Source organism: Mesitornis unicolor, unplaced genomic scaffold, assembly GCF_000695765.1.
Source record: "Mesitornis unicolor isolate BGI_N332 unplaced genomic scaffold, ASM69576v1 scaffold4547, whole genome shotgun sequence".
In the NCBI taxonomy this organism is placed as follows: Eukaryota; Metazoa; Chordata; class Aves; order Mesitornithiformes; family Mesitornithidae; genus Mesitornis; species Mesitornis unicolor.
The window spans coordinates 1-15,346 of NW_010196957.1; the positions used below are offsets into that span (position 1 = coordinate 1).

General features: G+C 41.5%; 1 protein-coding gene across 1 annotated transcript; it reads left to right on the plus strand.

Annotated features, from left to right (window-relative positions):
• Positions 1-4,376: 4,376 nt before the first annotated feature.
• On the plus strand, positions 4,377-13,838 carry SPATA7 (spermatogenesis associated 7; the record flags this gene model as incomplete). Its single annotated transcript, XM_010188634.1, has 6 exons — positions 4,377-4,510; positions 9,024-9,502; positions 10,541-10,607; positions 11,394-11,464; positions 12,391-12,444; positions 13,764-13,838. Coding segments are annotated over 6 exons (880 nt in total), but the record flags the coding sequence as incomplete, so codon positions are not given.
• Positions 13,839-15,346: the final 1,508 nt, after the last annotated feature.

Below are 15,346 nucleotides of genomic sequence, written 5' to 3' on the forward strand. Positions count from 1 at the left end.
CTCCTGACATGCTGGGATTCTGGGATTCTGCAGTCTGAGTAACCTGGTCCAGTGTTGCGGTATCTGCGCAGCTTAAAGATTTCTTCCAGATGCCCAGTTCAAACACTGTCAGGATTAGCACTGAGCTTACTTGGAAGCATTTTTCCCGATAATTCCAGTTTTAAAAGGCAAATCTTGGATGGTGGTATATGAGGGTTTTAGATGCCATAGCTGAAATTGTTGTTTCATGATGGTCAATGGCAAAAACACCTCAACTGCAATAGGTCCAGGATTTTCGTGTATGCATTTGGACCAGATAATTAAGATTATCCTTTCTTAATAAAAATTTTTGAGGATTAATATCTGTACCTAATGTGTGCATGTAACTGATATTTTTTCTGACCTGCTTTCTTGATATGTTTTGTCACCCCACTGAGGTCACCTTATAAACAAATAAGAAACTCTGCCATGCAGCCTGAAACTTGTGCAGTTGGCAAAGTCATGATTCCATGGGTGCATCTACTTCTAAATTCTCCATTACTGGTCTTGCTGCCTTCAAGGTAATTAGGGTGAAGTTTTCGCAGACATCCTTTGTCCAGTACTTGCACCATTCTTTTAAACTCTTCACATTTAGAATGAAATTGAAAATTATTCCCATTTAGTTCATACCTAAAATTAGAGTGCTTGGAGTATTTTCCTACTGTTCTATGGATTGTTCAGCAAGAACCACAGATTTCTGTACTGCAGTAGTAGCACAACCAAGTGTTCTATGCTCAGGTGTTAAGCTCAGTGCAAGGCATCATTTGTAGTGTCCCTGGCAATCCAACAGAGAATATTTTTAATTCCTATGTCTTTTATGGAACAGATTATCTGGAGATGATGGCCAGTAGCTCAGGCAGTGAGAGTATTGCAAGTGTACTGGGGAAGAAAGTAAGGGAGAAAGGCTTTTGGAATATTTCCAAACCAGTTGCTATTTTTCTTGCTAGAGGTGGGACACACAGTGTGTCCAGGCACAGCTGCAGCATCTGGGAGACTGAATATTGGGGGAATCTCTGTAGTGGCACTGAGGTTGAGGGGTTTACAGCTTTATTGTCCTGGTGGTTCTGTCCCTGCCATTGCCTCAACTGAAACGTATTTTTGCTTTCTTTGTATTCCATGTCTTATTAATTTTTGCACCCCAAAGTTTCTGCTCCCCCTCGGATTTCAGAAGAGATTTGTGAAGGTAAATTTTCCGTTTGAAACACAAAGTTTTATTAACAGCCTGGAGTTACAATACAGATAGCGCTAAAAAGCATCCCCCGAAAACGTGCTTTGTGCACTGCGAAAATAGCAGGCGAGTGTTTCCCTGTGGGGTTGTTGCCATGATCCAGTCATTAGCGTTTAAGAATTAAACATGATAGTGTCGTTGGCGTCCCCCCTGGCCAGCTGAACGCGCTCTGTCCTTCAAGTGGATTTAGTTTCCACTGTTCTTTTCCTGGCGTCTTAGCTGGCAGCAAGGCAGGCGAGCTGCCGTGCCACGGGGCTAGCGGCGAGCCTGTTCTTGGGTATTAGATCAGCCTTCTTGACTTAAAATAGTTGTTAAAGTGGGAAACTTCTGGAAACGTGAGACTCGTGTGTTCACAGTCGGTCCCAGCTCGTTGATTGATACCAGCGGCCATTGGAAGTCTGCGGCTGTGGAATTTGTGCCAGGAGACTCGACAAAAGCTGTGCCAAGTGAGACAGCTGCTGCCACACAGGCCTGGTTTCTAACAGCGCCGACTTTCAGCCCGTATGTTGAGAGGTTTTTCCACAGGGATATTGATAGCACAGCCTGGATGCAGTGATTCGTGCGCTTGGGAATTCGGGTCTCTTGGATACAGGGGAAAGGGAGAAGGAAAACCCACAAAGTATTCTGAGAAGGTACCCAGCAAAAATCTGTTTGAGCACTGATGGAGCTTTAATACTCGAGGGGGAAGTGAGGGATGGGAGGAGACAACAATTCAGATTTTAGAGGCGTTAGGGGTTATGTCCAAGTAAAAATATCAATACATGTGTATCCTTACATAATTCTGTATTTAAAAATTAGTTATTCATGTGATCTCATGCATATTTTACATTATCTTTGTCTGCTCTTTGTGCTGTGACAAACAGAGGTTTATGAGAAGCTGTCTTACGTATCTTGCTGCTGCTGTTCTACAGGAAGCTTTCACAAAATCTCCCCAGCTTTGATTCTTAACTTTTCAGTCAAGTCCTGTCCTTACATGGGCGTTTCTGAATGGAAAGTTATAAGCGACTAAAATAAGTCCTTTAAAATCAAACACCCACTAATTCTAACATGTGTGTTTTCAGAATTCAGGTATCTCTTTGGAAAGATGCTCCAGTATATTTATCAAGTGTGAATTTTTGGAGAGCAGGAAAACCCACTGTGTAAAAAATCCTTATGAATTTGTACTTTTAACTGTACCAACTTTACTTTAAATTTCTTCTACAGAAAGGTTTTCTTTCCATTTGTGAGAGATAATTAATTGTAGATATGTATTCAGTACATCAACAATACATTTCTCACTGAGTTTGTGGTTACAGAAAGGCATTAGATCATCATTAGTCTGACATTATAAGCAGACCAAAAACTTCCTCCAGTTGTGCTAATAGAGAATTCAACTGTACTGAATATGGTAAATAAACAAGAAAGGCCTGCAGTCTTGGCCTTTACAGAGAAAACTTCATTTCCTTTTGCAGCTGATCAGTGGTTCATCATCATCATCATCATCATCATGAAAATGTCCCTCTGATTTTCAGTTGAATTCACCCAGCTTTACCACTTGTCCATTGCAGGGGCTGGTTTTTTAATACCATTTCCCACTGTTACTGAGGGTCACAAAATAGACGTAGCATGCTAGAGGACAGGAATCAAATTATGCTTTCTGCACAGACACGCTCTGCTGGCCCAGAGTGAGTAGTTATTTATCTTAAACACATCAAACTTCTGACCTGTAGCTAATTTTTGAGTGCTCATCAGTAACTTTTAAGACAAACACAATTAGAAATAATAGTAATTTAGAATAGCCACATCATAATAATTCAGTGTAGGAAGGAAAACACTGAGTCTTAATTATTTAGTGGTCATAGAACTTCCTATTGTAAGTACTCTAATGGAATATGCTGAATAGATCAGCAGCCATAAAAGAAATTTACTTTGTAGTTTACATCTCAATTATTACAAGGAAAAGAAAGAGAAAGAAGGATTTCCCTGATGAATGAGAGCAAGGATTTTGCATCTGAAATAATAATTTCTAGTTTAAAAGGGGATTACAGTGAAACACTTACTTAAATGATTCCTGGAGATTAACGTGTCTGTAGGGTTAATGTATGCAGTTGAATGTGTTTTAAAGGTTGGTTAAGTGTCCTCAGATCGCTGTAGTTCTCAGCTGCCGAGGAGAACCACACCAATCTACAAAGTTATTTACATTTCCCTGTGTTAAATATAGCAATATAAAATACAGGGGTCTACCAGAGGGTGATATAAATACATTATGAAACCAAAGAAGAAATCCAGAGCCTTTCTGTGTGTCTGTATCAAACAAACCATTCATACACTTGGGTCCCTGTTAGCGAATAAGAAATGCAGTCAAGGATTAAAACAGGTTTCATTGCGTAGACAGACTTCAAACGCGTGTTTGCTCATATAAGTCCTGTTCTTTCCCATTTGGAAATGAAGTTATTAATGGTTTTCATCAGCCTCGTCTGGATTTTTCAGCTTTGTAAACTTCATCTGTGGCACCAGGGAGGTCAGGATGCATGAAAACTTTGGGCTGTATTAGGGAACATGAGGGGATCCTTTCTTTATCTGGTGGCAGAGATACCTAATTCATCTCATGTGCTACAGGAACACTGAACAAGGTGTGACAGTGGCCCTTTTTGCCTTCATTTGCTGCGTTCTTGACATGAACGTGGCTGTTTTACCATGCATTTCTGTACTTGGGAGACTGCTCGTTATTTTTCCATAGTGTGAGCGTGGATTTTTTTCCTTGTTAAATTTACTAACAGTCAATGTGTTGGGGTTTTTTCTGAAATACAGTCAAAGCAGTTCTGTCTGTTAAAAATGGAGAGCAAACTTGTGAATTTTTGAGATGAGTGCTCTGTTAGCAGTGCTGCTTTTGGAATTCCTGACTAGTGGTGTATTATTGTGATACAGGATACTTCAGAGGAGCTAAGGTCCAGCTTCAGCCACCAGCATACTCTCAGTAGTTTTCATCTAAGAACAGAGCTGATTTTTCATAACTGCTCTGTGTTGAAAGTGGAACATATCTCCATAGTCTGACTTTACTGAGCAATTGCAAACCCCTGTGATGTTTTCAAATCACTTAAAAAAGAATAATATTTCAGGTGGATCTGACAAACTTTGTCTCTTTCCTAAGTTGCTGACCAGCAGAGAAGAGAGAAGCTGAGGAAGAAGATAGCCAGGTGTGAGGAGGAAATGAGCGTGGGTAAAGCTGCCTCCCGAGCCAGCTCAAGAGAGAGCGGAAGGCTGCTGCCATCCTCCTTTGGAAAGGTAGAGATTTTAGTTGTGTTGGGTGGGTATCACAGTCACCTTGCCTCCCATAATGACAGTCACCACTGCCGTGCAGCACCTATGGAGGGAGGGCTGGCATATTTCTAGCAGAGAAAATGGACAAGGGACTTCCTGGCACCAGATGCACATCTCAGCCTCCTGACGAGAAGGCAAAGGTACCAAAGCTGGTAGGTGTCTGGGTGAAGAGGGCTCGTGGTACATCCAAGCTCTGGTTACCCTGCGGTTCCCTCATCTCAGCCAAAATTCCCATGTCCTCTCTGTCACTTGAGAGCTTTCCACGATTTCCTAAGGCAGAACTTAGTTACCACCAGCCTTCCTAGCAGCAGGATTCACAGTCTTCAGTTTTGTTTCTGTATCCAAAGTCCTACTTTGGAAATACATTTCATATCTAACAGTGTGTATGTATATGCATATATATAACAGTATATATATATAACATGCTTATACTGCAGTTATTGAAAGTGATAATAATAAGCCATCAAAATAAGTGTTTTTCTGCCTATATACATAGCTTCGCTTATTTTGGCTGGCATTTCATCCAGATATATGGCGTATATTTCCAAATAATAAATAGCCAAATTAATTATATTCTTCATAATAATTTAATTCTTCATCATAAATTACACTGTTTACCATTGTAAAGGAGCAGTTGCAGCTTAAAACAGAATGATGTTTTAGCTCTGTTGATTTTAACAGCAAATGCTCCATATGTTGTTTAAATATCCGTAGGCCTGGAGAACATTTCCAAGCAGTACAGAAAATCACCACTGGTTTCTTTCTGTGTGACTGATTTCTGGAGCAGACGGTCTGAGTGTGACCTTATTTGCAGTGTAGAGAAATGCCGCTTTGAAATTCAGCCCATGGCTCTTAGTTGTGGATGGAAGTGCAGGCATGCATAAGAAAAGGGAGGAAATGTCATATTTGAAATCCAAAGTTAATTTATTATTAATACCATTTGTGTCCTTCCATGTTGTGTTCTGCAAACTGGGGGCAGGAGAAGTTGCTTAAATTATTTCATCGTGAAAGCAAGCAAAGTGTGCTCTAGATTGTATCTGATTCATGCGAGGACGCACTTGTGGTCTTTAATATTGCATTGTAACAGACTGGCAGATTTTTCCTTTGTTATAATCCTTTGCTAAACAAGGTCTTTTTCTGAAGTAATATCAATCACAGTGCTCCTCATTACGTATAGGTGCCAACAGAAACCGCAGCTTTCCTTACGTTTGCCAGCCTAGGGTATAATTCAGCAAACCGAGTCTGCATTTCAGGTTATCAACTGAAAAGTATATTGTAGAAAGTCATGTTGGGAGGCTTGCCAAATTGATGTTTAACCATTAATTACATAAAAAGTAATTTCTTTATAGATTTACAAAGGTAAAGACTGATCTTTGCTAAAATACTGTTTGGCACTTGGTTCATCAAATCCCTGATTGCTGGACTTGGAATATATGTTTCACTGGAGTGTAAATGAGCACTGGTGAGTTAGTAAGAAATAAAAACCTGTAAGTCAGCCTTCTGGTGCCTTAGCTGCTTGCTCTGCTCTACTTATGATACGTTTGAGGAGGAGAAAAGAACGGCCCTAAGCTTCCTGATAAAGAAGGAATGCTTCAATTGCATTTAATGCCATGTTTACCCTGTCCCTTTCTCTTGTTGTAGGATCGACTCAACAGGATCCAACAGAGCACATGGCTTTCATGGGCTGTAGTTGTGCAGTAGTGCTAACATCACTTGGCATATTTTTCAGATTGTCTTCTGTATACTGCTCCAGTCAGCATGCATTGCATAATGGTTCTGCAATTACAGTGCAGCTCCATGAACTGTTTTAATCACCGAGAGTAAAATTACACCAGAAAAAAATAAGCAGTTTATAAACGCACTGAAGGGTACGGAATTCGCTTTTCCAAACGTCTCTGTACGTGGGTTCTGAAGCTTTCCAGTCTTGTCTGTTTTCTATAGCGCTGAGCTACCCCTGCAGGTACTTTAGATGCGAACAATCGCAGGGGTAAAGCCTTGCCACGCCGCTTGCTAACGCAGGCATTTGTTTGGCATTGTTGCTGCGTGTTACCAGTTCAGCGTTTAATTGTGCTGCAGCAGTGAAATGCAGTTGGCTCATGTGGGACGCCATCAAGAAGGGCTTATTTTGGCTCAGCTAACAACAGAAAACCACCTCTCTGCATTAGGAACCAGCAACCATGAACTGAAATAGCATGGATAGGTCTTACTGATTTGGCATAATATTTTTGTGTGTAATTGTTGCGAAGGAAATATGTGATAGCAGTGTGTTCTGTGACTTACTAGTGATGGTAAACTACCTGTATTTTATATTTTGTGTCGCTCCTAAATAGCGTTTACTGCATACCACAAAATCTGCATTCACTTTGTTGAGTTTGAATTTAAAATGTCAGGCAGTTCTGAAAGGGAAGAAATGGAGTGGTGTGGATTCAAAGCAGAAACAGGAGCAGTGTTGTGAGAAAATGCAGCATTTATACAGTGATAGTCACATTGAACTTTTAAGAACACCTTTTTTTAGGAATTTATAGAATAGACAATCTGTATGTGCAGTTAATTACACAGGTTAATACGCTGTACTGTATGTAGCTTACTAGCAATGTATTACTATACTGTATATTACAGGTTTACAGTGAGATGGATTTTTGACAATTGTACAAAGATTTCCAAATTTCTTCTTCTTTTTTGCCATCCCCACCTCCTACACTTGGAGAATTGAAAAGTCTCATAAGTATTAATTATCTTACAGTTCCCACAGGCACTTCCTCCCACAGCTGATTTTGCTGCCTCTGTTGGCATCCAGTCCACAGTCACTGATGGGGAACATCCAGGTTCACATTGTGCTTAGGCCACCGAGCACCACTGGACACCACTGAACCCGTGCTTCAGTCTCACAATAACTTCCACGTGGATGAATTGTGAGATGAGCATGAGTTGCTGGGTGGATCTGAACCTTTTCAGGTGGCAGCTGGGGAAGTCCATCGTAAATAAATGCACATTGCACATGTGTTTAAGTTGTATCGGACTGGATCCACTCTTGCCATAGGGGAGCTATTCGTTCAGTGACTCCAGTAACATAATCCTTCTCCTTACTGGTTTTAACTCGTTTGATAGAAGCATCATAAAGGGATGAATGGGACACAGGTGGAAATCAGCTTCCCTTTCTTCACTGCAGAGCTTTATGGCCTGGTCTCTCCATATCTTCCTGTTCTTTGTGCAGAGGGTGGAGACGCATCAACAAGTTCATCTCTGTGTTAGCCTATCTGAACCTCAACTTCAGGACTGTTTAAAATCTGGTCCTTGGCCTCAGAAATTGAATTTTCTTCTTAGGAAACATCTCTACTTATATACATTCCTGTAAATCTTGCTTAAAAAGTCTTACTGGTTTCTGTTAGTTTGCTGTCTAAGTAGCAGCCTTTTTTACTGCATCCTTTTAAAATAACATTGAATGTGGATTTGGTTCAGAGAATTGAACTACATCTTTAACCTCTCATGTGTTGAACGATTAAGAAGCAGGAGCAGTAACACCATTTCTCTACCGTCACCTGAAATCAAACACATCTACTCATAAACCCAGCACATTGGTGGTGCTGTTTCCCTGTAGTAACCTCACTACTTGCACTATTGGCTTCCTGTAGTGTTAGGGGAACGTTTCACAGCAGCCCATGTACCTGCTGGGTTGAGAAACCCAAAGGAGAGCAGGACAGAACCGTGACGGTGTCTGGTGGAGGAGATGATGACTCTTTGTGTGCTGACAGCAATTAGGACATTGCTCATGGAGCAGGATGCCATCCCACGAGGAAACATCCCGTGTTTGTACGGCCCTGCCAAAGTTGTGCATCTCCCATCTCGGGGAGGAAAAGGGTCACACAGGTTGTATTTATTCTGTGCTGTTAACCACATTGCAGTAGTTTGTGTGTTGGTCTGCATTGAATCAGTGAGTGGTGCCCCGTACAGAATATACATCGTAGAAAGAAGGCCGGTGTGTGGCACACTTAAAATGATTGAAACTCTTGGTCTGATGTAGCCATCAGTACTGTGTAACAAAGCACCAATTCAGTCTGCTTCAGTAGTGAAACATTTTCTTATTACTCTCTTATTTCCAATGGCTGGGTTTTAAAATCTGTTAGCACTGGGGCTAGCCATCAATACTGTGTAACAAAGCACCAATTCAGTCTGTAGTGAAACATTTTCTTATTACTCTCTTATTTCCAATGGCTGGGTTTTAAAATCTGTTAGCACTGGGGCTGCTCTGAAATCAGTTTGACTGTACAAAAATGGAAAGGTTTTACATAGAAAATACTTCTAAGTTGGTAACAGTAACAGCTGGGAGCACCAACTTGAGCAAAGCTGGTAATGTAAGCAATCAGATTTAATTTTTAAATTTTAAGAATTAACTCATTTTAATTTGTTCTAGGGTTTCCGTAAGCAGTCAGATTTAATTTTTAAATTTTAAAAATTAACTCATTTTAATTTGTTCTAGGGTTTCTTGGAAGCAGAAGACAAAGACCATCTCTTCCCCTGTGCTGAGCAGACACAGTACCTATCCAGAGCGCCGTCTCCTTACGGCCAGCACGGCCTGGTGCACACCAGTCCAGGAAAACACACCAGAAAACATTCTCGGAACACACCCAGTGGATGCAACTCAAGCTCAAGCGTCAGCACATCGAGCATACCGAGAAAACGCTCTGGACTTTCCTGCAGCTCCTCCACCGATAGTTTTGTGAGCACTGGTCGTTCCCAGAGGCATCGAGGAAGCAGCTCCAAAGCATACAGTGGGGATCTCCTGGACAGGCACTCCGAGTTCTTTACTGGTAGCCGAAAACCTTTCACTCCACGCACCTTAATATCAGATGCGAAGTCTTTCCTGTCGGAGTACAGGTATTACACGCCTGCTCGAAGGAAGACGAGAAACCACTGCAAGCAGCACGTGGAAGCTCAGACGCAGACTGATGTGATCAGGTACGGAGATTAAGGCTTTATTAGAAACTGGAACTGAGATGTTATCACAACGGTATGTTCAGAAAAGCAGCACGTTTTGCTCTTGTTCACACTTGCATAAAGCCAGAGTCGTTATTCAGAAATTATTCTAGATACGCCCCGGCAAAAGCTGGAACAGAATGTGATTGTCCTCGTTTCACTGGCATGTTTTGTCTTCTCTCTGGACAGCTGATTCCAGCTACACAAACTGGGTACCAGGTGCCCCTAAATCCAAACTGCAGCAGCTCACACCTGCAGGGAATAGCTCTTTCGTCTCAGAGAATGCTCTCTCTGGTGTGTCCTGGTGCTTTCTGAAGAATTAACCACTGTGTCCCCTCTAGTCGCATGCTTTCCGTGTCATTAATTAATATATCATGCAAAGATCCTTTTTTTTGAACTCTTAAATGCTTAAAAACTCTTAGAACTCTAAAAAGACTCTTCGTTGTCTTTTTATCAGTTTAATTTAAATAGCTTCAGATGTATCCTATACGAAATATTTTATACAAAATTAACGTCCCGCTCTTGCATTGACCTCCTTCTTAGCACATCGAACAGTTTTGGTTTAGTTGTTTTTATGGATACTGCTCACAAAGAGAAATCTTTCCTCGTTTGTGTCCTCAGTGCCTGCACAATTTTGTCCTGGAACAAAGTAGGAATGATGATAGCTGTGGCTCCTTGATACTGCAACTATTGACTTTATGGCTGTGGGTCAGATATTTTCCTGGTGCACTTTTAATGTGTAGGATTATATCTCCATTCTGAACAATCATTTTGGATAATTTGGCTATCCCCTGTAAATCCACAGCCAAGTAATGGATTTGGATCACCTATGTATGACTGCTGTCATCCTTCAAAATGAACTGAAACTCAGTGTTATTGTGTGAACTGAAGTCTGGCAGAAAGTTTCTAGGACATTTTAGTACCAGGTGCTATTCAGATGGTGGGAAATTTCCACAGTGGTATTTTCACCTTGCATTTTGGAAGTAGCCTTCTTGGAAATCTAATCTCTGAATTTCGTAGCTTCCCATCTGCAGACAGAGCATCTGGGAGAAGAGCTGTGACTGAAGGGCAGAAGAGCACACGGAAGGTAAAACCACCATCATCTCTAAGTGACAGACCCTTCTTCACACCCTTCACCAGCGTTTTGGAGCATCACCTCATCTCTGCCCCAGCACTTTACAGCTGATGGCAGTTTCATTTCCTTTATTGCCATGAGATGGGTTCGTTCTGTAGAGAAGAGTTTCAGAAGAACGAGTGGGAACAGTAAGAAATAAAACTGAGGCATGGGAAGAGATGTTAGGATATTATAAAATACTATATTTTTTTTCCAAGTGTACTATCACATGAAATTCATTATTTTCCAGCAGAAAAGGTACCTCTTTTCCAAGGATTTTTTCCCTTCATTTTTACATTGGGTAACATATTCCAAAAAGCCCTCAACAGAAGAATTGGCACCAAGGCGTCCCCTCTTCTGAGGAAGCACCCAGACCAGTGGGTAGTGACGTCTTCCCTGTTGCTGTTTGCTTTCTGTCCTGCTGACTGCATCTGGAGTGCTTTAATGACAAATAAAGCCACTCCAGATTCTACCAGCTGCTCGCATTTTTGGTCACAGTCCCCAGAATGTTTGCATCCATCACTTTGATTTGAATTGCTGAGTGTCTGTGACAGTTGAACTGAAGTTTGTGGTCATTTGGTCTTTCAGAAATTGCCTTGCTGCGTGGTGGTGTAAGGTTATTAAAGATGAATTGGAATACCAGCGTATTTGGGAGGCAGAGCAAAGCAGGCAAAGGACCTGAGATATTTGAGGCTTCAAACCTGAAGTTATTTTGTCTTAATTTGTGCTAATATTTGCGTTTTTATCTCTGTATTGTAGGCTGCAGACAGAAGATGCACTGTGGATGAGCGGGATAGAGGAGTAGCTGCTTTTCCATACTCCTTCCTAAGGTGCCTGATGTACAGCAGGGAGGAATATGTGGAGCCTTCCTTCTTGCTTTCTATGTAGTTCCTTCTTAGGCCATGAGTCTTCACTGCCATTGCTTTTTATAAGTCTCACAGGACTTCTGTTTGGTTGGGTTTCTTAGATCAACTTCAAAATCCATTATTTTCTCATTATAAAGGTCTACTGGGAAGCCAGTGAAGAAAAAGAGCTCTGAAATACACGAGTGGTTTTGTCAGGAGTGAGAGCAGTGACACATTAATCCAGCTGTTAGCTCTGTATACAAGCATGCATTGAGCTTACAGACTCTGTATTTCTTATAGAGTGCTGCAAATGAACACTGGATTGCTATTCCAGTTGGTGTTTCCTTGCAGGAAAAAGGCATCAAGCCTTTTGAATCTGTGATCTGCAGGAAGCAGACCAGAGGCAATTCCCATATTTTTTTTCCCTGAAAATGTAACATTTAGATGTAAAATACTGTCTACAACACAAGAGCAGTGCTGGAAATCAGCGCTCAGGGCTCCCAGCCTCTTCTCCTCATTGCTGCCCCAAGTGTCGTACTTGAGTCATGGATTTGCTCTCTGGCTTTGTCATACAAAGGCATCTTTAGCTGAGTAAAATCATACTCTGAGTAACCAAGGCACTCAATGGACAGTGGAGGTCTGGGTGGCATCTGCAGTAACACTGGGGTCTTTTGAGGTGTTATAGCACTGCTCCTAGTGGGGTGTTACAATACTCTTGAATTGCATCCTTTCAGTGTAAGTCATGGGTTTTGCTACTGGAGCAGGGCTTGGGCATGGTTTGGTGGGGTTTTTTCCAAGAGGAAGTGGGATAATGGCACAGGATAGCTCCAGAAGTGAGATGCAAGGCAGTATAAAGGGGTTTTTAAGAATGCTGCTTTCTGCTCTTTCTCACCCTCTGATTTTCTGATTAGAGAGACACCGTTTTATTCTCAGCAGCCTTCAGCGAGGAGGACTGTCGGGGCCGAGTAAGTACACTGCAGCTGCTTTTCTGCTTCCTCAGAACTGATGAACTGGAAACAGTAAATGAGGACTCAGAATAAACTGTAGCTCACAATCTGCAGTTAAATTGACAGATGAACTGTTGTATAATTCTTATTCCTGTCTGAATCAAAACTGAAGAGAATCCATTCTAACTTTGGGAGAGAGAGAGACTTCTCTCATTAACCAGTGGCTGTGCTGTCAGTGTTTCCAGTTCTTCTTTGTCTGTAGTCTCTCTGAAGCAAACTTTGGTTAGATAAAATACTGAGTTAAGGGGCATTCTTACCACATTTCTGCTCCAAAATTTGATGAGGTTTGAGTTATATTCACTGCCCATGCTTTATTGTGTGACCTGAGCAAAGTTGTCTCTTTGTGCTTTAGTTCAGGCTTGTTCTTGCCTGACTTTAGGGATGTAACACAGATACCAGAGATCAGCTGTAGATATCTCTCTCTTGACTTTAGAGGGAACCCAAATGAGAATCTTCAGGCTGGGTGACAAATTCTACGTCATGGAAGTCATGCAAGATGTACCCATGTTTAATTTTCTCTTTATTAAGACTGGAGGATGATTTGGTAGAGCTTGACTGGATGCTTTGGGATATTTAGAAGGATGCTGTCAAAGAGAAACTGCTGTTCCTTCTTGTTTTCCAAACAAAACCCCAACCTTTTGGAGAGTCTCCCATTTAAAGCAATTGGTGTCAGCAAGGCTTTAAGAGGTGTGAAAACAGGAGAACAGAATTTGATCCAAGAGGTGAAAGCTGCATCTCACACTAGCAAGGATTTTGTGCAGCAAAGAGATGTTGTTTGAAAGGAACAGAGGCTGTCAAAGAAGAATTTCTATTTTAGTATAAATAGTTAATACAAATAATTAATACTTTTTGGAGCTTCCATCGAGGAGCAGCGATTTTCAGCTGCAGATTCTCCAGAAGCCCCTTTGGAAGCCTTTTCTGAGAGCACCCAAGGGGATTTGACCTGGTGTTCCCGGTCAGGACCCCGTTCTCTGTGCATGCCAAGCAGGCTCTGAGCGCTCCCCAAGATTTGCCAATTGCCTCACCCAGGGTCTGTGCTGATTTACACCACAACAGAGTTAATGTGAGCACAGAGCACCATTTTACACTGGGTTTTATCGTGACTCCAATCAAATGAAAGGCTTAGTTTGTCCTGTACCTTTCTGAAAAGCAGCAGCTGATGCCAAGAACTGTACAACCTTCTTAATGGCATTTCCCAAAAAGGTGATGGCTCTGCTGCTCTGTGTGATACCTGTGGTTTAAAGCATTTAACCCTGGGTTGTCTGTTCTCCCTGCAGAGAAGAAGTGTTATATTTAGCTTTCATCGAAGACATAACAAGTGAGATTCTGAGCCTCGGGCTGTTTTCTAACAGGTAGGTGAGCGTTGTTTCCAGTGTGCAGTGCTGTGTCAGAAACACGTGGGTCTGTGAGAGAGAGAAGTGGTGTTAGGGGATCATTTCCTTGCCTTTAAGGATACACACACAGCTACCCCTTGCTTGTGTCTCCTTTCCTTTTCTTTGTAAGAAAACTAGGCAAGACCTGTGGGTCCTTCTGCTGCTGTGTACCATGAGGTAAAGCCTCTGTTAGAAACAGGGTGATGCTGTAAGAAATCATTTTACTCTGCTACATCTGCTTTGCTAAAGAAACCGAGTTACTCATCTCTCACAACACACATCCTCCCTTTCCCTCTGTCCTTGTTCCTGTTGCAGTATGAACTCAATCATCAACACAGCTTATCAGGACTGCACACTCGTTCAGATAAGGATGCACCAGTTGCTAAATTAGATTAGAAGCTTTTTTTTGATAATTAAACAATAAATTGTGATACAGTTCATGTATTTGAGTAGTACTCCCAGATTATTTTCCATGCCACTTTTTGTCGTATCAGAAGCTCCGTTCACAGCAAAAAAATGAGTGCAGAATTTCTGATACAGAGTTTTAATCCGTTTTTGTAATTGCATTTTCAAGGCAGTCTGATTTCAGCACAATTTTCTGATCTTCCTCTGGGTTGATCGTGTTCCCAGCAGTTTCTCTATGCTGGGCACTCTCATTTTTTCAATTTATGTCCAGGCTATCAACGAGAATGAGAAAATAATACACCAAAAATGAACAAATTCATCTTTGAGACCTTTCAAGAGCAGTCTCCCCCTGGTTCTGTTGCACAGTAACGCTTTCTTCCCTTAAGACCCTTTTTACACTGCTTCATTTTGCAGTATTCTCTCATGTAAGCTGAATTGAATACACTTGACCTTCTGCAGACGTTCAGTGACTGTGTACCTCAGGTGTCCCACAGCACCTCCCCTGTGCTGCAGTTCTCCCTCATCCTGCGTAAGCAGTGGAACAGAGCTCTCAAGGCTGAGGAGCATCCTCTGAATTCCTTCTCTGAAGCTGGATTTTCTTCCTCCCTTCATTCACACTTGTGCACATCAGCCCCCGTGGTGCAGCTGAGCGGTTCTGGCTGCTCCGCCATGGGGTGCTTGGTTTCTGCCACTGCGTAGCCCCAGCAGCCCACACACAGGGGGGTGCTGCAGATCCCCCATGGGCACCGTCTGCTGCCCAGAGCTGGCTCTGCCTGCTCAGCACACGGCCTCTGTGGGACAGGGATATAATAGATAGTGGATATATAGATATGTAGTAGATACATAGATAAAATACAGATATATAGTAGACAGATTGATAAAATACAGATATATAGTAGATACATTGATAAAATACATAGATACACAGTAGATACATTGATAAAATACAGATATATAGTAGATATATAATAGATATATAGAAGATATATAATATCTAATAGATGATACATAGTAGATATATAATAGATATATAGTAGATGTATAATATATATAATAGATAGATATATAATAGATAGATATGT